General features: G+C 43.4%; 2 protein-coding genes and 1 pseudogene across 2 annotated transcripts; all 3 read right to left on the bottom strand.

The window, feature by feature from the left end:
* Positions 1-1338: 1338 nt before the first annotated feature.
* Positions 1339-3048, bottom strand: LOC9308222 (probable F-box protein At5g25300). Its single transcript, XM_021023530.1, has 2 exons — positions 2956-3048; positions 1339-2725 (listed from the first exon to the last, which is right to left on the bottom strand). Exon 2 carries the CDS (start codon positions 2709-2711, stop codon positions 1527-1529), a length of 1185 nt encoding a protein of 394 aa, XP_020879189.1. The 5' UTR covers positions 2712-2725; positions 2956-3048; the 3' UTR covers positions 1339-1526.
* Positions 2956-21863, bottom strand: LOC110227127 (annotated as a pseudogene).
* Positions 6878-8200, bottom strand: LOC9308221. The gene is made up of 2 exons (XM_021023532.1): positions 8092-8200; positions 6878-8020 (listed from the first exon to the last, which is right to left on the bottom strand). The coding sequence occupies exons 1-2, from the start codon at positions 8128-8130 to the stop codon at positions 7505-7507; spliced, it is 555 nt and encodes a 184-aa protein (XP_020879191.1). The 5' UTR covers positions 8131-8200; the 3' UTR covers positions 6878-7504.
* Positions 21864-22162: the final 299 nt, after the last annotated feature.

The raw sequence follows: 22162 nt of genomic DNA, 5'->3' as shown, positions 1-22162 counted from the left end.
AGCAGGCACATGTAACCTATTCTAGACAAGTACAGTTGTTGAATGAATTGACATGTCGATGAGACGTAAAGACTGTTACGACCATCACAATTGGAGTACCATTAAACTAAAGCTGTCAATAGATGTGCAGTGGTTCCAACTTAACAAGATTTTTGAACGATAAAGTGGAACGATTTTGTGCAAAATATAGAGTGGATTTAGTTTTGAAGGGTGAACTAAGGTTAGTCGTAAAATTTTTGGAAAACAAAGGGAAGAATAAAAGACACAGCAATAAAAAGAATATAACAGGAGAAAAAAGTGTGGAAATCCCCCTCAAGAACACCAAACAACACGGTGCGTTTCGTTTTTGCCAAAAAAAAAGGGGAAAACCCCAGGATGAAAAAGTAAAGGCTTAACTAAGGGAAGCACAAACGTTCTATGATTTTATTTTTTTCCTGATAAAAATGATCATATGATTATTATTTTTTGAATAAAATATAAAATTTATTCGGAAAAATGAATGCGTTTGTTTGAGCGATTTTAGAATACAAAGATCAAAATAAAAACAAAGATGAATGCGTCTTTCTTATATTTCGTATTTCCTATCGCCTTGTTTTCGAATGGAGGATATTCTGTTTCGGACTTGCTTGAGCTGAGGGAGTTGGTACTTCTCCATGTCTACGACTGTTCCATCCTTCCCATAGCGAATGTACTGTGAGCTGAAATGTGTATCTCGTCAAGAACAAGCACTCATTCCCAAGAGACGTATATGTGAGGAGCTTGATGATAGTTTCCCAAGTTGTTGAGAAGTGTCGAGAGAGGAGCTTCATAGTTAGTCCCGACCAAACCTCTGCCGAGTATTGACATGTGAAGAACAAGTGGTTGCGATTTTCCAACGGTTCATGACAAAAAACACATGAAATATCTACTCCGAAATTCCAACTTAGCATTTTATCTCCTGTTATTAAATGATTCTTTATTGCAAACCAAGCTAGAAGTGAGTATTCGGGTGTAGCCTGTGAGCTATGGTTACAACTTACAACTAATAGTTTTGTGATAACTCTCGTCTCTTTATCAAGGTTGGCACAAAAGAAAACCAAATTTGTATTGGTGATGAAATGTAATACTATTTATTCACATTTTGCAAACATGATTCCACTATTTATTTTTTTTTTTTTTGGCAAAGATTTCACTATTTTTTATCATCAAGTTTTCACTCAAGAATTCACCACAGGATTAGAAGAAAAAAAAAACAAATCATATCAAAACGGGAGAAACCATAAAGCATCTATGAGCTTTAAGTTGGAGAGACCGGGGAAGCGTTTGAGGGTCTTTGTTGCAAGATTGAACACACAGATGTCCAGGCATGAACACACAGATTTAAAGTCTAACATGAATATCAACGAGACAAAACAAACCCAAATATCAACAATACGAATTTGACTGAAACTTGAAAAACCGAGAACCCTAATATTAACCGAAACCTAAACATAAAAATAATGTGTGGAAACTCTCAAGAACACCACAAAGGATGAAAAAGAAACAAATCAAGACGGGATAAACCATCGAGCATCCGTGAGCTTTAAGTTGGAGAGACCCGGGAAGCGTTTGAGTTTCTTTGTTGCAAGATTGAACACACAGATGTCCAGACATGAATGTTTCCAGCCACTACGGACACGGTCATGACGGGTGAAGTAGATGGAGTTCCGTGCGATACCAAGTAATGTACCGTCCGCAGACACGGTGATACCCAAATCTAGAAGCAGAGCCTCATCACCTAGAGAATATACCTCAACCATCGGGTACGGGTTGTTGATAATAGTATTCAAATCTGGATTAGGATCTTTCTTGTACAGACGGAAGCTCCTATATCTTGTTGCCTCGTAAAAGAAGTTCTGAACCAACAAAACCTCTCCTGATATTGTAACAGCAATGTTATTGCCAAATCTTGCTCCATCTGGGAGATAAAATGAGATTTTACGAAATGGTAATATCTCACTGTTGGAGACATCAATGAAACCTTCTTGTCCAAAAAAGTTAAGCTTTTGAATCGATTGACGAGTGGTTGAGATGTAAAGACTGTCACCACCATAAAGTACCATATCATATAAGCCTTGTAACTCTTTACCAACATTTTTTCGTATCGGAATGTCGCGGTAATGATCTTCCCCGTTCTTGCAAAAGGCTAAATATTCGGTACCTTTGTCGAAAAACCACACAACAACGAATTCTTTCTTCTTCTCGTCTACCCACAAAAGACCTCTCAGATCTTCCGCATTATGGAATGAATATGCACTACCATTATTTAATCTCGCCTTGAATGCCGTGTCTCCTACTTGCTCAAGACTAAAAAGGCCACCCTTCATTGACTCTAGAGGTGGAAGATCGATCTTTTTCTCGCTAAACAAATCTATGATATAGATATTGGACTTAGAATCTAGAACTAAGAACCAGTTACCTGAGTTTGCCAAGAATCGAATCCCGGAAAAGCCTCTCTTCGTTCTGTAAATTCTTGCTTCATCCGGGTTGTACATAGCACAACCACCATCGTTTAAAAACAGAATCAACCACGGAGATCCGGTTTTTCGTAGCAACGATTGTTTGGAACACGAATACCAATTCGAACACACGATCTTAGCGCGGTGAAAATCCACAAAACTGAAACGTTCGAACACAGATCTCAAGATGTCTATAGGGAGCTCCGACCAGCGGCCGGAATTAGTAGTCTCCATGCTTTTATTTGTTTCTAGAAATATCAAATTGATCAAAAGTTAAACTTTGTTACTAGAAAGATCAAAATTTAAGCGGTAGAATTGAGAAATGGACAATGAGAGGATATAACAAAAAAGTAACAAACAAGCAAGAGACTATAATTTTGGTGTTTCTCTGTCCAATTTGAAGATTAATTTGAAGATTATTCAGAACCCTAATTCAATCAGTCGAAACCTAGAAACACAAGCTAGAAGAAGAACTAACCTCTTCCCTTTAGAAACTTCGACACAGAAGATTTGCTGTGCAAAGTTACTGATTCCGAAATTACGCAAGTCTGTAATGTAATCAAGTGAAGAACGAAGAAGTGAAACTCAAATGTCAAAAAAATTGCATCTGCTTGTTAAGCGAAGAAGAGATGCCTAAAACGGCAACGTTTTGGCAAAAAGTAAAACCCCTCAAATAAAACGAAGTCGTTTTGGGAAATAAAACGCCAATACATTTCTGATCCCAGCAATCGTTACAAGCATGGTCATGGCAGGTAAAATAGACAGAGTTTGGTTCGATACTGAGGGTAGTGTCAGCATCACCTAGAGAATCTAATTCAACAAACGGGTTCGGGTTGTAGATAATATGAAAGGGGGTCTGGATTAGGATCCTTCTTGTAGAGACGCAAGATCCTAAGCCTTGTTGTTTGGGTAAATTGCATGTTTTGGCATAAGACCAAGTTTTAATTTCATGTTTTGGCAAAGTGAGAATTGACTTTCAAGTTTTGACAATTTAGCCAAAATCTGACCATTTTACCCCTGCCAGCGTACCGATGTACTGTTCACTGTACGGTTCAGTTATGCGGTTCAGTTATGTACACTGTTCTGGTTTAGTTATGCAGTTCAGTTATGCGATGTACTGTTCACTGTACGGTTCAGTTACGTACACTGTACACGGTTCAGTTATGCGGTTCAGTTATGCGATTGACTGTTCACAATTTTCTTATAATCTTTTGTTTTTTTACATTTAATTTATTTATTGATTTTGTAAATCTAGTTTATATTAGCGTATTTTGAAGTCGAAAAACTAAAATACAAACTCTATAAATATTACGTACACCGTCTCCACAATAGTACATGATATAACTGAAGTACATATCCATTTTATAATCAATACTGTGTATACCGTAAACTACATACATGTAAATAGAAAAAACTCAAATAAGGACATATTTCTACCAAAAATATCTTACCAATTTCATACAAGTTTTCTACGAACTCAATTAAAAAAATATTTATAATTTGTTTTCAGTAAATAATTGAAATCAACTATGATCAACACACAAATTGACTCTAATGAGACTCACAAAACTCCAGCTCTGTTACGCAATTTACATAATCATATGTCAAATACGAGAAGCAGTAGAAACAAACCTCACAACTAAAGAAAAACATTGAGGAATAGTATGTTTAAACGTGACACAGAGCCGTGTGTGGTTTGAAAATCTTAAACACTTGTCAGTAGATGATTCGCTTTTCCATTTTATAAATATTTATTGTTTTTATATTTTTAGTTAAAATTCTTTTTTTTCTATCAGACCCATTTTCATATTTTTATTTCTATTTTAAATAATATTTTATTTATTATTATCGAAGACTATTCAGGATTAGCAATATCATATACACATATGTGTGTAACGGTAATAATATATACGTACACGGTAATAATGTGTACGTACACGGTAGTAATGTGTGTGTATATATGTACGTAAATATCTAAATAATTTGTATATTTACGTTTCAAATATTTTTTGACTATAAAAACAAAACATTCAAATCATGTATGAACAACATATGAAAAAAATACAGTCATACAAATAACTGACATAATAACTTAATTTTGATGTCAAAAAATTAAATTAATGTTGTACCATGTACGCTTCAATAAATATTTTTGTGTACGTACATAGTATAAGACTTATGTGATTTAGGCATTTTTAGGATGTAACTGTTTGGAGAGGTCGTATGATGCGGACATCAAACATGTTGATGGACTAGCTGAGCTATTTGCTGAAGGAGTTGTAAGAGACAAACATGATCCATCAAACAAACAAATTATTTTGAACGAATGTGATGCTGGAGAAGTTTTGATCTTCTTGATTTACAAAGTTTGGAGCCAAGACAAGCATTGATCGTGTAAGTAATGAAATTAGTTAAGAAGTTTTTTATTATAACACACTAGCGTCTTGATTGTGTTCGAAATCAACATTGTTTTTATATAAAAACCCAGAATATTTTTATTTCCAATTTTTTTAGTTGAAAATGCTAAATGAGGATAGATTTATGTATATAAGTGTGTAGTTGGGAATTCTTTTTGTTTTTTTGTAGATATAATCATGCTTTCATTTGCATTTAATGGGGTTCTGCTGAATTTATGATGCAGGTGAGTAATGGATATTCCTGTATTTACTATGGTGGGTGAGTGGAGATGCAAAGAAGAAGAATGGAAATTTGAACCATGGGAAGGCTGGTTTGGTCGTTGTGTACGTGTTAAGGAAAACATGACGTACACGGAATTTGTACGTACATTATGCGAGGTTTTCAGTTTGAAGTCCACCGAATGCAATCCAATAATTAGTTACTGGATGCCGGGAAAGATGTCAGTGATGATAGAAAGTAAACGCCCTCCTGTCTACATTAACAATCAAATGAGCCTGAATACCTTCTTTTTGATTCGTGGTGGGGATCTTAGTGTCACCTTGTTTGTCTCTTTCATTACAACCGTCAAGGCACTCGGGAATACTGTCCCTAGGACCGATGGTGACGATGGTGAGAGTTACCGTGTGTGTGGGAGTGCAACAACACCAAATCCCATCGTAGCGGCTTCAAATGTAGATGGAAATAATGAGGCCGTAGATGAGCAAGACGACGTTGAATACGATAAAACATATGAGGATGAAGAAGAGGAGGAGGAAAACGAAGATGGTGCTGGGTATGATGATTATCAGGGTGATGATAGATCTATGGGGGGAAGTACCCTCGATCCTACTATAGACGGTAGTGAAGGTACTGGCGAAGATTACGATTACAACAAGTGGAACGATGTAATTGTTGAAGAATATGGAATAGAGAATGTTGAGGAGAACGTCATTCTCACTCAACAAACGGTTCAACATCCAGGGGAATTCAGTCGTCTATTGGCAGAGTGTACGTACACAAGTCATCGTGTACCTGGCGGAGATAACTTTTCTCATTTGGGTGACAGTACACCAACCGTGACTCCAACACGTACGTGTCAACATGGTTTGTACCAATGTACGTATACTAGAGACTGTGTACAAGATACATGCTGCGAAAGTGATTTTGTTACGTACATGGATACCAATCTTAATGGTATAGACAAAGTCACTGGGGATGATGTTCTCGAGTGTGGTATTTGAGCTTCAGCAAGTGGGTCACTGAATGATCATCGGCTAGTTACCGCAGCTGAGGCTTACGAAGTGTATTGTTTCTTAAACTATATAAAGTTATTGTTCTTTTCAAATAAAACTATGAATAATAAAATATATGCTACTTGTACGTACAGCTATACGCCATTATTAAAATATATTGTCTATGTACGTTTTACTAGTTTAATCAGCTATGTACGTATTTAGTGTACGTACACCAGAGACAAAGTCTTTCATACTTGTTGAAATATACTAAGTGGTCGTATATTTTACTAGTTTAATCGGCTATGTACGTAATATTAGTTTTACGCTATGTACTTTTTTAGTGTACGTACACCAGAGACAAAGTCTTTCATACTTGTTGAAATATACTAAGTGGTCGTACGTTTTACAAGTTTAATCCGCTATGTACAAAACCAGTGTACGTACACAAAACCATACGTATTTCATACATGTTGTCTGCAAACAATAAAAAGTTCATTCATTCATAATATAACTGCTCGAAAAAAGGGAATACAATGCATAAAGACAAACAGAGTAGAGTAGATTACGAAGAAATAAACTAAAGAGTAGAGCCAACTTAATCGACTCACTCGATCAATGAACGAAAGAAGGATGTTGAACTTATCAACAAACTTAATCCGCAGATTCAAATAGGCCTAAGAGACTCACTCACTTAAGACTAATGAATAAACGACAAAGACTCGAACTTTGACAAAAAGAAAATGTTTCTTATTACTTTAAAATTGATCAAGGGTGGTTTTTACAAAGAAATGACTTGAGCTTATATAGGCTCGACTCTAGGATTGGTACAACAGTCTCATGACTCAAAATAGGAAAGCAATACACGAAATAAATCAAAGAAATCAAGTGGAGATGTGCCTTGAAAGAATATTAGCCGTTAGGCTTTGAATGCTTAGGCCAAAAGGAGTAATTCGTGGGATCTTGTATCTTGACAGCTTCTGGATGATTCCATGGCTTATTAATCTTCTAATAACTCCCTTAATTCGCACCAAATCAGAAGATATGGTAACTCTTGGTGTATGATTAGGAAAGATTGAATCCACTTGATCCAAGGGCTGAGAATGAAGCTTGAGGTGATCTTAGGAGTCTCTAGTTGTAATAGAAACTCTCCTGGACGCCAAAGTTTGGTTTGCAAGTAATTAAACCCGTCAGCTTCCAAATAAGGCAAGCTGAGCATCATCTGGTTTAGAAAATTAATATCTTCTAAACCAAAATCGGTATTGACTTGACTCCAATTCGAAAAGCTCCTCTGATGAGTCAAGAGTGTACGAAAATTCACTTTGTATCTTAACGCCTTCTGGTTTGGTCGGAATCCTCCAATAACTGCACGTAGGTCCAAACCGAGTTCGTTGGGGATCATCCCGTTTGAAAATTGAATAACTCCTTCGTGTGAACTCCGTTTGGGCTGATTCTTCTTCGTGGTTGTCGGTAGTTGAGCTGAGAATGTATTCCAAGTGATCTCTGGGCAGGAGGAATTGATCTTGGCCTTCGTCTGGACTGAAAAATGCTGAGGGGTCTTCTCGGGTAGGCTGAATTGGCTTTGTCCTGAAGTTTTGGATAAAACTTGGTTAAAATTCCCACTTGGCTGCTCCTGGGTTGTTGTTTCTCGCCCATAATCTTCTCCATGGTTGGTTCTTGGGTTGATGACCGCATCAGATCTCCTCGGCTACCTTCAACCAGTTGTGGTGGAGAAGTGGGTCTGCAAAGGATGGGATAAGTATTGCCCGCAGACCAATCCACCTTAACTTGATATTCCACTAGAGGTGCATCAGGAGAATCAGACTCTCTAGCAGCAAATGTGATGTAGTATGTTGTCCTGCCCCCTGGGTTGAAATTAGCCCTCAAAACATGCTCCAACTTCACATTGAATCCCTGAAAACAAGAGACAAGAATGGCTCATCTCATATTGCCTAGGACTCTGAAAGTCAAACTAGAGATGTTACCTTTCGTTTGTTATATTTGTCAAGACACAGAGATGTCATGTTTGCTAAAAACTGACGAACGGTCAAACCTTCCTCAAGGTCATCGTCCAGGGACTGTAGCAATTCCAGCCAAAAGGTAAGGTGGGAATTCGTCAGTTGCCTCAAAAAAAACCTAAAACCAAAACAAAAAATTTAACTACAACAATGTTACTTGATTTTATATGACCCAATCAATAAAAGACTCAAAATTCGATACGTATAGAGATGAAAATGATGATCATACTTTGGTTTCGATGACCGTGCGCTTGTAAAAACGGGCCCTCTTCTCAAAATATTTGTCGATATACTCCTTCTGATCATCACAGGAATGATATTCCAGACCATCGAAGCTATCCTTATCCCATTCGGAATCACTATCATCGTCGACACCTTCTATGTCGCCTTCGTTTTCACTGAGATCCTCCAGGATGGGGGTTTCAACCTTGCGCTTCCCCAGCATAGAAGATTCATCGCCCGTGGAAATTTCCATGTACTCCGTCGATTGGGTTTCGCTTGAAGATCCATCCTTGGCCTCGCCGTCGCTTGATTTGGGAACCATCTCGATTATTGAGTAAACCCTAGATTCCCCTTTCAATTCAATTTTGGGTTTTTTTTTTTTCTAACAAGAAGCCAAAGTATGGCTCAAGTCTCTCTCGTTCTTCTTCTTCCTTTTCTTCGTAATTGTTTTTTTTTTTTAATTCAAAAACCAAACCGCAAAGAAAAGAAAAAGTAACTAAACCGAAAGTAACTGTGTTGTTTGGTTTAACCGAAAGTAACTGTGTTGTTTGGTTTAATTCATTAGGGGTATTTTCGTCATAATAAGCTTTAACTGTCAAACCATGAGAATGAAATCTCAGTTTGCCAAACGTTGAGAGTAAATCTTTTTTTCATTGGAAACGTGAAAATTTCTTTTGTTGTTTTGTAAAAGATGCTCATGACCCACAAAACTTCTCCTGATGTTGTAACAGAAATGTTATTGCTAATTGTTGTTTCATTATCAAGACATGGCCTCGGAAGATATGGTACTAATATATGAATCTTGGACACAACCTTGAAATCTTGTCTAGACAAATCAATTTTTCGAAAGTAATAACAACTCCTTGAGAGGTAAAGACTGTCACCACGTTGTAGTACCATATCAGATATGTCTGTTAACTCAATGTATGCCGTCGGAATCTCACGATAATGATCTTCTCCGTTCTTGCAAAAGGCTATCTCCTTAATATACTAAAGTACCACACAACAACATACTCTTCTTTCTTCTCGTCTATCCACAAAAGACCTTTCAGATTTTTCGGATGACAAAAGAGGTATAACCGATTCCTAAGACTACCTCCTCGAATTTTTTATCTCCGACTCTCTTAAGATTATACTTGTCACCTTTGATTGACTCTAGAGGTGGAAGATCGATCTTTTTCTCGCTAAACAAATCTATGATATAGATATTTGTTGGGATCGGATTCCACCCGCATTAAGTCCGAGCTAAGACATAACACCTCGGGACGTATCACCAAACCGGCTCGGGGAACTGCCAAAACAGCTCGGGATCAGTCACTGAACTAGCTCGTAGAATGCCGATTGATACGGCTCGGGTCATCCTATACTGGCTCGGGGACGTTTGCCGTGACAGCTCGGGACTACGCAAAGAAAGTTTTCCTTTCACCCCGAGCCGACTTCGCAGAATCGCCCGAGGCAAAAGGACTACGCCATCATATCCGAGCTGGGTTCTCCCTTCGTCCGAGCCAACTTCACAAGTCGCCCGAGCCGCCTCCCCTCAAGTACCCGAGCTCAGTCGACGAGAGTATCCGAGCCCAATCTTCTCAAAGTCTCCTCAGCTCGGGTCGGGCGTCATGACATCGTCCAAGCTGCCCGAGCCGAAATCATCAAAGACACCCGAGGCAAGTACTTAGTAAATATTCGCCTTCAAAAGTATCATTTCCAAGCAAGACATCATTTCCGATATACCCGGAAATGATAAGAGGGAATCTAGAAGGATCGACTCAAATCAGGATATCTTCCAAGAAACTCCGAAGAATAAGGAAATTATCCTTATTCCGCGATATTCTAAGCCGACTTCAAGATAAATGGAAATCTTCCGAGAATATCGCTGGAGAGGCGGTTTATCACCCCTATATAAAGAGACTCAAGGCTCTCACAGAAGGACAGGCAAGATCGCTCTAGAATTTACACAACGCAAAGCTCTCACAGCACAAACATCTTTTTCCTTTTACGATCAAACTCTTGTACGATCAAAGTCATCTTTTTCTTAATAATATCAAGAACGCCATCTTTGGTTACAATCGTTTCTGTTGTTCTTTGAGAATTCACGATTATCGTATCCCTAAAATAAAACCCTAGACAAATCTTGATTGTGTTAGTTTCGACTTCCACAGTTTGGCGCCGTCTGTGGGGATACTTTAGAATTCTCTTACCCTAAGACGCAGAACTCGATTACCGAAAAGGACGATGAACGAAGACGGTCGTCATACACCACCAGCTGGAGGAGGGATCCCGAACCCTCCGAACCCTCAGAATCCTCAAGCCGATCCGACGATCATGGCGACTCTAGCCGAACTGAAAGACCTGATGGTTAAATTCCAGAAGAAAGCTGACGACCAAGAGAAAGCCAACAAAACCTTGGCGCAGCGAGTCGACGAAATCGCAACACGCGGGCAACAAAAAACCACACGTTTCCAGACTCGGCCGCCACGAGCTCGGAGGGACTTGCCTGGCATCAACACAACAAGACTCACGTTCGCGACACCAACCGGCAACACAAGAGTCGCAACCCGAGCCGACCCTGCCAGACGCGAGAACCAAGATGATCCCACCGAGCCGGACGCAGTGGACTTGACGGACGAGCCAGATGATCTGCAAGATGAGCGTACCCGAGCCGGAGCTAACTCCGCCGAGCGAACAGATCTCACTGACGATGAAGAAACTGAGGAAAACATAAGGTGGGCCGAAGAATCCGAAAGAGAAGACGAGCTAAGCAAAATCCGAGCCTCCCTAGCCAAGGCGGAAGCTGATATGAAGCTCGTCAAAACCCAGATACATAGCGTTTCATCCTCCGCACCAAACATCGACCGAATTTTGGAAGAATCTCGGAACACGCCTTTCACCAAAAGAATTTCCGAAACGACGATGTCCAATCTGGGAAAGTTCAAAATTGACTCTTACAACGGATCAACCGATCCTAAGTGCCACATTAAATCGTTCGTGATATCTGTGGCCCGAGCCAGGTTCAAACCCGGGGAAAAGGATGCAGGTCTGTGCCTACTGTTCGTGGAACACCTCAAAGGACCCGCATTAGAATGGTTTTCGAGATTGGAACGAAACTCGATTGATAGTTTCGACGAGCTGTCGACATTGTTCCTCAAACAATACTCCGTGCTCATCGACCCCGGAACTTCCGACGCGGATCTGTGGTCTCTGTCTCAACAGCCCACCGAGCCATTAAGGGATTTCCTCAAGACCTTCAAATCGACGCTAGCCAAGGTCGAAGGAATTACGGATGTAGCAGCTCTCTCGGCTTTGAAGAAAGCTCTCTGGTACAAGTCAGAATTCAGGAAAGAGTTGAACCTGTCTAAACCAACAACAATTCGCGACGCGCTGCATCGAGCCTCGGATTTCGTCGCCCACGAAGAAGAAATGGCGCTACTAGCAAAGAGGCACGAGCCAACAAAACAGGCGTCCCGAACCAAGAAAAACGAGAAAGCCCAAGCGACACCTCCGGTTCAGAAGAAAACGCGTGAGAGCGGTACGTATACGCATCACGAAGGGCGCAATTTCTCAGGATACCATAGCTACTAGATTGACACGCCCCGAGGCCGTGGCCGCGGCAGAGGCCGAGGCCGTGGGCGTGGAAGAGAGTCCTTCACTTGGACGAGGGATCAGCCACCGAGCAATGATCAAGAATATTGTGAACACCACAAAATTTTCGGCCATCATACCTCGAGATGCCGAAGCCTCGGAGCCAAGTTAGCAACCAAATTCCTAGCTGGAGAGCTCGGGACAAACGTAACTCTTAAGGACCTCGAACCAGAGCCCGAGCAGACCAACCCAGGAAGAGACCCCGAACCAAGGAACCAGGAGTCTCAGAAAAGAACCCGGGGGTCGGAAGACGAAGACCGAGATGGTACGCGGCAGAAGGTTCTTACCATAATGGGTGGATCACCTTACTGTCCTGACACCGTAGCGGCAATCAAAGCTTATCAACGCCGAGCCGAGACGCCTAGCAACTGGACAAGACGCTCCGATCGACCTAACGACGTGATCACATTCGAAGAAAGCGAGACAAACGGGCTCGATATGCCTCATAACGATCCAATCGTCGTCACATTAGCAACAGGAGACCACGATATTTACCGAGTATTAATTGACACCGGCAGCACCATTGACGTGATCTTTCGCGAAACGCTCCAACGAATGAACATTGACATGTCACAGGTGATTCCGACCCCGAGGCCTGTCCTCGGATTTTCAGGGGAAACTTTGATGACGCTTGGAACCATCCAACTACCAGTCCGAGCCGGCGGGGTAACAAAGATAGTCAACTTCTCAGTCACCGATCGACCTACCATCTACAACGTCATAATGGGAACCCCATGGTTAAATCTAATGCGAGCTGTCGCATCAACATATCATCTGTGTGTCAAATTCCCGACCCCTAATGGCGTGAAGACGATATGGGGCAGTCAGAAAAATTCTCGGATGTGTTTCATGGCAGCATACAAACTTCGAAACCCTGTCACCGAAGCAAAGGCTGAAACCAATCACAAGATATCAAAACTTGGCCGGAGTGAAGAGAAGGCTATATCTAAACAGTTATAGCAATTACAGATCGAGGAGGCGCGCGAGGAGAAGAAGCCTACCTCGGATCCTGTAATCTCCATTAGCTTCGACGACGAACGGCCTGAACGATGCGTGGAAATTGGCAGCGACTTAACCGAAGAAATCAAGACCGAGCTCATCTCATTCCTCAAAGAGAACATCGACACCTTCGCCTGATCGGCCGAAGATCTACCCGGGGTAAGCATCGACGTAATCTGCCACGAGCTGAATGTTGATCCATCTTTCAAGCCCATCAAGCAGAAGCGAAGAAAATTGGGTCGGGATCGCGCAGATGCAGTGAACGCCGAAGTAGAAAAGCTCCTGAAGATCGGCTCGATCTCTGAAGCAAGATATCCGGACTGGTTAGCAAATCCTGTCGTGGTTAAAAAGAAGAACGGCAAGTGGAGAGTCTGCGTCGATTTCACCGATCTGAACAAAGCTTGCCCTAAAGACAGTTTTCCGCTCCCACATATCGATCGTTTAGTGGAAGCAACCGCGGGAAATAAGTTGCTATCATTCATGGATGCTTTCGCAGGATACAATCAGATTCTCATGCACCCCGACGATCGCGAGAAGACAGCATTCATCACAGACCGAAGTATCTACTGTTACAAAGTCATGCCCTTCGGACTCAAGAATGCTGGCGCAACGTATCAACGGCTCGTCAACAGGATGTTCTCCGAGCAGCTCGGGAAGACGATGGAAGTTTATATCGACGACATGTTAGTCAAATCCCTTGAGGAAAGCGATCACATAGCCCATCTACGCGACTATTTTCGCCAGCTCAACAAGCACAACATGAAGCTCAATCCGGCAAAATGTCGTTTCGCGGTAAAATCGGGAGAATTCTTGGAATATCTCGTAACTCACCGAGGCATCGAAGCAAACCCGAAGCAAATCGATGCTCTACTGAACATGCCCTCACCACAGAACAAGCGCGAAGTCCAACGTCTCACCGGGAGAGTCGCAGCCTTGAACCGATTCATCTCGCGGTCCACTGACAAATGCCTTGCTTTCTACGATACTCTGCGCGGGAACAAGAAATTCGAATGGACCGATCGCTGCGAAGAAGCTTTCCAGGAACTGAAGAAGTATTTGGCCAATCCACCGGTGTTAGCGAAACCAGTCCCGGGCGAGCCATTATTCCTGTACATCGCAGTCTCTGATACGGCTATAAGTGGAGTCATAGTCAGGGAAGACAGAGGGGAGCAGAAGCCGATATTTTATGTCTCGAAAACTTTCACCGACGCGGAAACACGCTACCCGCAAACTGAAAAGCTCGCCCTCGCCGTAGTAATGTCAGCTCGGAAGCTACGGCCATATTTTCAATCTCACTCAATTGTCGTCATGGCGCCCGTATCACTCCGAACCATCTTGCACAGTCCGAGCCAATCAGGACGCCTAGCTAAGTGGGCAGTAGAACTCAGCGAGTATGACATCGAATACAGGAACAAAACATGCGCAAAATCTCAAGTCCTGGCCGATTTTATCATCGAGCTACCAACAGAGAACGCCCGAGAAGAGTCACCCAACGCTGTTTGGATCCTCCACGTCGACGGCTCATCCTCAAAACAAGGTTCTGGCGTCAGAATCCGCCTCGCGTCACCAGAGGGTGAAATCCTGGAACAATCCTTACGGCTAAATTTCGACGCGACTAACAACGTGGCTGAGTACGAAGCGCTGATAGCAGGACTTAAGCTGGCTCGGGGACTTAAGATCAACAAGCTGCGAGCCTTTTGCGACTGCCAGCTCGTGGCTAATCAATTCAATGGAGAATACGCGGCTCGCGACGAACGAATGGAAGCGTATCTTGCTCTCACGCAAGACTTGGCGAAACAGTTCAGAGAGTTTGAGTTAACCAGAATCCCACGAGGTGAGAACACATCGGCCGATGCCTTATCGGCTCTAGCTTCAACCTCCGACCCAAATCTGAAGAGAATCATACCGGTTGAGTTCATCGAAAAGCCGAGCATTGAAGATAATAGCAAAGATCAAGTTCTAACAGCTCGGGAGACAGAAGAACCGGAAAAAATGGACATCGAACAGCTAGACCAGCAAACTACGGACGCAATCGAGCCCGAATACGGAAGCGATGCCAAATGGATCGGAGCCATCCGAAGCTACATCGCCGATGGAGAAGTTCCTACTGAAAAATGGGCAGCTCGGAAGCTTAAGGCCAAAGCGGCTCGATATACTCTGATCGACGGAGAACTCTTTAAATGGCGATTTTCCGGTCCCCTCCTTATCTGTGTCGAAGGAAATGAAGCTCGGAGAGTCATGGAAGAAGTTCACGGCGGATCTTGTGGAAACCATTATGGCGGAAGAGCTCTGGCTATAAAGATCAAACGCCACGGATATTTTTGGCCGACGATAGTCAAAGACTGCGAGAAATTTTCTCAACGATGTGATAAATGCCAGAGGCACGCACCAACCATTCATCAACCCGCCGAGCTCCTCTCTTCTATAACTTCGCCTTATCCATTCATGCGATGGTCCATGGACATCATCGGACCTCTACACAACTCCAAGCAGAAGAAACTCGTCCTCGTACTGACAGACTATTTCTCCAAATGGATCGAGGCTGACTCTTACGCCAGCATCAAAGATGCGCAGGTCGAGAACTTCGTCTGGAAAAACATCTTATGCCGCCATGGGATACCTTACGAAATCGTTATAGACAACGGATCGCAGTTTATTTCGTCTCGGTTCGAAGGATTCTGCGAGAAATGGGGAATTCGCCTCAGTAAGTCTACGCCTCGGTACCCTCAGGGAAACAGTCAAGCCGAAGCAGCCAACAAGACGATTCTCGACGGAATAAAAAAGCGTCTCGACGCGAAGAAAGGCCGCTGGGCCGACGAATTGGAAGGAGTATTATGGTCGCACAGAACCACGCCGCGGCGGACCACGGGAGAAACACCTTTCGCCCTTGTCTACGGCACGGAATGTGTGATTCCCACCGAAGCCGAGATCCCGGGACTGAGAAGACGTTTTCTCCCCGAGCAGGAAAATTCCAACACTCAGATGATGCTGGACGAGCTGGACTTAATTGACGAGAGAAGAGATTCAGCTTTGATCCGTATGCAGAACTATCAGAATGCAACGGCTCGGTACTACAATTCTCACGTGAAGCATCGTCGCTTCCACGAAGGAGAGCTCGTACTGCGCAAAGTTTTCCAGAATACCGCCGAGCAGAACGCAGGTAAGCTCGGTACGAATTGGGAGGGACCTTACACGATCGCAAAGGTAATCCGTCCCGGCGTCTACGAACTCATCAACATGAACGGCAAAGCGGTACCTAGATCCTGGAACGCAATGCATCTAAGGAAATATTACCGCTAAAAACCTAAGGTACGCATGTACTTGAACTACGGGGTGGCTTGATCCCTGAAAAGGGTACGTAGGCAGCTCGTCCTCGGACGAGTTCAGCTACCCCCCCTAATTAAAAAAGGGGGGGGAGTGGGTCCGTATACATATACTCCCACTAAGTTTTTCAAATTCTCTAAGTTTTTACCCTTCGGATATTCAATTTTTATTCACCTCGACATCTTTCCCAAAAACTCATCTCGAGAACTTTTACGGTCCTCTTATCGACCCACAAAGCCAACAGTTCGTCCGGACGATGGCCACGTCCCCGAACATAGAGCTCATTTCACCGCTTCGGTTACAGCGCGCTATATAAATATTCGAGACAATTCGGTCAGAGATATCTGGCCACAAAGAAATTGTCTTCAGAAAACCCAGTTGACTTCGACACTGGTACCCCAGTTCGCTTCTAAGCACTGGCTTCGACTATATCAGCTCGGGTCGCAACCGATAAAGATTAGTCCCACGTAGCCAAAACCCAGTTGTCCTAACACTGGTGCACGAATCATTCCACTTTCGGCTCAGAGGTTGAAATGGTCCGGAAGAATTAACTTCTTGACGTCACACGCTTGTAAAAACCCAGTTACCTTAACACTGGTGCACGACTCTTTTTCGACTCGGAAGTTAAAACGGACCTAAAAACTTAACTTCTCGACGAAAGAGTCGTATTTATGAAACCCAGTCATTTAACGCTGGCATCCAATTTTAGTATTTAAGTCAAAATAGCTTGAAACGACTCGAGTACTTAACAATAACGTTTACGTTCAAATGGATAAAGCCATCCAGGCGAAGGTCTTACAAAAGAACGATAAACAATCGAAAACAAAAGAGAAAGACGCCTCGAGCTTATTCATCCCGCTCCTCACAATGTGCAGCTGCGGAACTCAGGTTCGTTCCAGCCTGATCAGTGACTCCGACTTCGACCGCGTCACCTTCCACCGATCGGTTTCCAAGGTTATCATGAGTAGAGCCAGGAGACACCGGAGGAACTGTGAGGTCTCTGAGCAGCTCGGCCCCGAGCCTAGCATACTCAGCCTCGGCATCCCCAAACTCTTCTTTCCACTTGTTGACCTCAAGCTTCTCATCTTCGAACTGCCCTCCAGCTTCAAGGGCGGCGATTAGCTCTGCATTAGCCTTTGCCTGAGAGAAGTACACGTACCGCTCGGAGATTTTGTCAAACTCTGACAACTTCGCCTCGGTCCTCTTAACCTTCTCCATAAACTCCTCGGTGACCTCTCTTTTGGCAGCTTTCTTCGCCCGGGCCACTTCAACTTCACGAAGAGACTTCTCTTCGATGAGCAAACGCTTGAGCCTTTCAATCTCTACCTCGGCCTTACGGCGAATTCGAGCATTCTCCTCGGATTCTTTCCTCCGCAACTCCTGTTCGGCAATAACTAACGCCTCGGCAGTTCGCGCTGCTGCAACAGCCTCGGCCGCCGTCTTCTCAGCCTTCAGTTTAGCAGACTCAGACCGTTCGATAGCCAGCGCGTTATCACGAGCCCCTGAGTCGTAAGAGTGAACCATCGTGTTCATCGAAGAAAAGGCCTGGAGAATGAATAACAAAGATGTGTCAAGTCCTGAAACAAAACTGCCTCGTACGAGAATGGATCTGAGCACGTACCTTCAAGAAATTCGCCGCAGCCTCACCATATCGCTCCGCCTCGATTAAGCCTTCGGGGGCGGGAAGTAGCGGCCAAGCGCAAGAAGCGATAAGGTTGGCGGAAGCAACCTTGTCCTTTTATATCGGCCGAGAGGAGCTATGAGCCCGTTTCGACCTTTTACGCCTATCCCCGGAGTGTTCTCCTCGGGGATGCTTTCTCTTGGACCTGGTCTGCCCACCAGCAGGCAAACCAACCACCAACGTGTTTCCCGCCTCGGGAACCTGGCTTGCAACATCCCCAATCGGGATACCTTCTGGCACCTCGGACAGAGCCATGGTGACAGCTAAATCAGCACCCGATTCTACGGGATCAACGATCACCTCGGGGACGGTAGTTGCCTCGGTCCCCGCTATAGCCTCGGGCGGAGCCACCGGTCCGAAAGCCGCCTCTAACGTTCTCTGCTCTTCGCGCGCCTTCTTCTCGGCGGCCTTCTTTTCCCTTAAAGACATCTTCACCCCTTGCATCTCCGTAAAAAAACTTAGCCTTTGGTCTGAAGAAGATGAGGAAGTGGAACAGGACGCGCCGTGAAGAATCCTTAACGCCTTTTCAACCCTTTCTTGGGAGAAATGCTTAATCCAGTGACACTTCCGAGCAGCCAACTCCTCACGCACGCTGAAAAAGTCCTCGGGAATACGATCCAGAAAGCTCGGGCCTCGATCTGCAAAAGAAGATCGAAACATCATTTAAAGCCAAGTTATAACAGAAAACAAACAAGAATCACGGATGAACTACCAATCTTTCTCCATTTTCCAATCATCTTTTCAAGGCAGCCCTCGGGGACACAATCTTCGTCAAGGGCGACGAAGAAGAAATGATCGGTGTACTTCTCATCTTTGCTCGGGAAGCCGCCGATAACCCTTCGCTTCGGACGTGGAGAAATATAATATCTCTCCATCTCACAGCTCGGAACACGGCGAATCTCCAGCAAATTCCTTAGATGATCAAGACCAATGTCGTTGTACGTCTCGAATCCACGTACTAAGATTCCGACTAAGTGTCGAAGGCCTCGGGTCGTGATCTGAGCCAAAGCAAGCTTATACGACCATAAGTACTCAACGATCGGCCTCGGGATTGGAAACCAGAGGAAGCAGAAGTAGAAGAATCCTTCGTACAAGGTAACCCTTCGGGAGGATCGTCGGCTCTCTCACTGGAAGTCGGCAATCGCAGAGCCACCCCTTCGCCAAAGTTGAAACGTGCTTTTAAGTCTCGAAGAGAGTCTGAAGTCGACAGAGTGGAACCAGGAGGATCCGGTTTTTTCACTTTCTTGGCTCGGTTTTTCTTCCTTTGAGCCATTGCACCCTGAATTGCCAACTGAAGGAGCCTGGCTCCCTCCTCGGGATCATAGGTAACCATTTCACCCTTCACCTCGGGTAAAACCGACAGCTCGGGCACATCTTGCCAACAAGAGACTCCAGCTTCATCCGAAGCCGGAGGACGCGTCCTCTTATTCAAAACCGCCTCGAGATCGTCAGGGAGATCCTCATCCCGAGCTATATCAGCGATTGCATCTTCCCGAGCCACAAAGTGGCTCGGATCTCCACGTTGTTCAGATGACGATTCCGCTCTGTTACCCGGCTCGGGTCGACCCGATGAAATGGCCTCGGACCCATCTAAACTGCTCCAAACCATCTTTCGTTTGCAAACCGGAACATTTCTACCTCGGGACGAATCGCTTGAGTCTGAAAGCGGCATTTTTTGGGCTCGGGAGAATCGAAGAAACAGCCGGATAAACAAGATTCGGAGATCGGAAAAATCAAATCTAGGATCTAACACGGTGGAGAAACAACGGAAAAATAAAGCGGAGCAAAGGAAAACAAAGAAATCAAGATCAGAGCAAAAGAAACGAACCTTTAAAATTTTGCTCAAGAATTGCAGAACTGGAAAAATGAGTCGCGAGAGGAGTATTTATAAAACGCTTCGGCGCGTCGGGCGCGCGTGGACTCTGAGATAGTATCACGTCCGCCGCAATTCTCGGGAATAAGCGAAAACTTTTCCACTTCTCGAGAGGGAAATTCAACCGTCACACGCTAGAAGAAGATGAAGTGTCGAAGGGATTCGAATCGTCAGGAGATTTCAGACCACCGAAGGATTCAAACTCTCCGATAGCCTCGGCGTACAAGGATAAGCTCGGGACAATGTTTAAACTGCTCGGACTAATAATCATGAAGCTCATCACTTGCTCCTCAAGACAACGAGCTGGGGGGCTAACTGTTGGGGTCGGATTCCACCCGCATTAAGTCCGAGCTAAGACATAACACATCGGGACGTATCACCAAACCGGCTCGGGGAACTGCCAAAACAGCTCGGGATCAGTCACTGAACTAGCTCGTAGAATGCCGATTGATACGGCTCGGGTCATCCTATACTAGCTCGGGGACGTTTGCCGTGACAGCTCGGGACTACGCAAAGAAAGTTTTCCTTTCACCCCGAGCCGACTTCGCAGAATCGCCCGAGGCAAAAGGACTACGCCATCATATCCGAGCTGGGTTCTCCCTTCGTCCGAGCCAACTTCACAAGTCGCCCGAGCCGCCTCCCCTCAAGTACCCGAGCTCAGTCGACGAGAGTATCCGAGCCCAATCTTCTCAAAGTCTCCTCAGCTCGGGTCGGGCGTCATGACATCGTCCAAGCTGCCCGAGCCGAAATCATCAAAGACACCCGAGGCAAGTACTTAGTAAATATTCGCCTTCAAAAGTATCATTTCCAAGCAAGACATCATTTCCGATATACCCGGAAATGATAAGAGGGAATCTAGAAGGATCGACTCAAATCAGGATATCTTCCAAGAAACTCCGAAGAATAAGGAAATTATCCTTATTCCGCGATATTCTAAGCCGACTTCAAGATAAATAGAAATCTTCCGAGAATATCGCTGGAGAGGCGGTTTATCACCCCTATATAAAGAGACTCAAGGCTCTCACAGAAGGACAGGCAAGATCGCTCTAGAATTTACACTACGCAAAGCTCTCACAGCACAAACATCTTTTTCCTTTTACGATCAAACTCTTGTACGATCAAAGTCATCTTTTTCTTAATAATATCAAGAACGCCATCTTTGGTTATAATCGTTTCTGTTGTTCTTTGAGAATTCACGATTATCGTATCCCTAAAATAAAACCCTAGACAAATCTTGATTGTGTTAGTTTCGACTTCCACAATATTGGACTTAGAATCTAGAACTAAGAACCAGTTACCTGAGTTTGCCAAGAATCGAAATCTTGATAAGTCTCTCTTTGTTTTGTAAACCCTAGCTTCCTCCGGGTTATACAAAGCACAATTACCATCCTCCTCTGGAAACAGAATCAGCCATGGAGATGTGTTTTTTCGAGGTAAAGTTTGTTTGGAACACGAATACCAATTCGAACACACGATCTTAGCGCGGTGGAAATCCACAAACCTCAAACGTTCGAACACAGATCTCAAGATGTCCATGGGAATCTCCCGACCAGAGAGTCAACATGCTTCCAAACTTTAATCAAAGTATCAATCGCGTCTAATTGCTTCTAGAGTTTCGGGAATCGAAGCTTGCTTGTGAACTGGAGATGGGGAATCGAAGCTTGTTCGTAGATTGTGATCTTAGTTTCTTGAACAAGAAACAAAGGTTTTTCAACTTTATTAATTGGGCCTCTCGTTATCAAAGAAGCCCAATGGCATGTACTGGTTTAAAATTTTAAATTTTAGTTTTAAAACTTCATTGATGAAGAAAAATTTTGTTTCTATTTGTTTCTCGTTCTTTAAACTTAAAGTTGATTGTTTAGTTTGTAGATCCATTCTTTTTTTATATTATTTCACTCATATATACATCTTGTTATAAATAGATATTTATTATGATGATTATCCATTACATCTTCTCCTCACGTCACTTGGTCCCCAAGTTAAGTAGTTAAAGTTTATCTTCATTATAGTTTATCCATTCATAAATATTAGCTTAGGCTCCAAGTTTTGTTGTACTATATATACTTCTCATTTGAGAAGTTGAAGCAACACACGTAGAAAGAAGAAAACGAGATAATAAAGAAAGATCACGTCTCCTTCCTCCTCTCTACTACTTTAATATTTTCTTATTTCAGTATTTTTATTCAACACGTTATCAGCACGATGTCTTTACCGTTTGAGCGTTTACGAGGTAAGTAAAAATTTATATTATTTAAATTTATTTATGTTTATAGAACATAATTATTTTAGACATCGTGAGACTA

This window comes from Arabidopsis lyrata (genome assembly GCF_000004255.2).
Source record: "Arabidopsis lyrata subsp. lyrata unplaced genomic scaffold ARALYscaffold_6, whole genome shotgun sequence".
NCBI lineage: Eukaryota > Viridiplantae > Streptophyta > Magnoliopsida > Brassicales > Brassicaceae > Arabidopsis > Arabidopsis lyrata.
The sequence above is the reverse complement of the archived record's forward strand: the minus strand, read 5'-3'. Positions and strand labels throughout refer to the sequence as shown.

Bases quoted from the DNA above. Each gene is read 5' to 3' on its own strand.
- LOC9308222 (XM_021023530.1), bottom strand. From the start codon at position 2,711: ATGGAGACTACTAATTCCGGCCGCTGGTCGGAGCTCCCTATAGACATC.
- LOC9308221 (XM_021023532.1), bottom strand. From the start codon at position 8,130: ATGACATCTCTGTGTCTTGACAAATATAACAAACGAAAG. The intron at 8,021-8,091 runs GTAACATCTCTA...TCTTGTTTTCAG, and splicing joins ACAAATATAACAAACGAAAG to GGATTCAATGTGAAGTTGGA.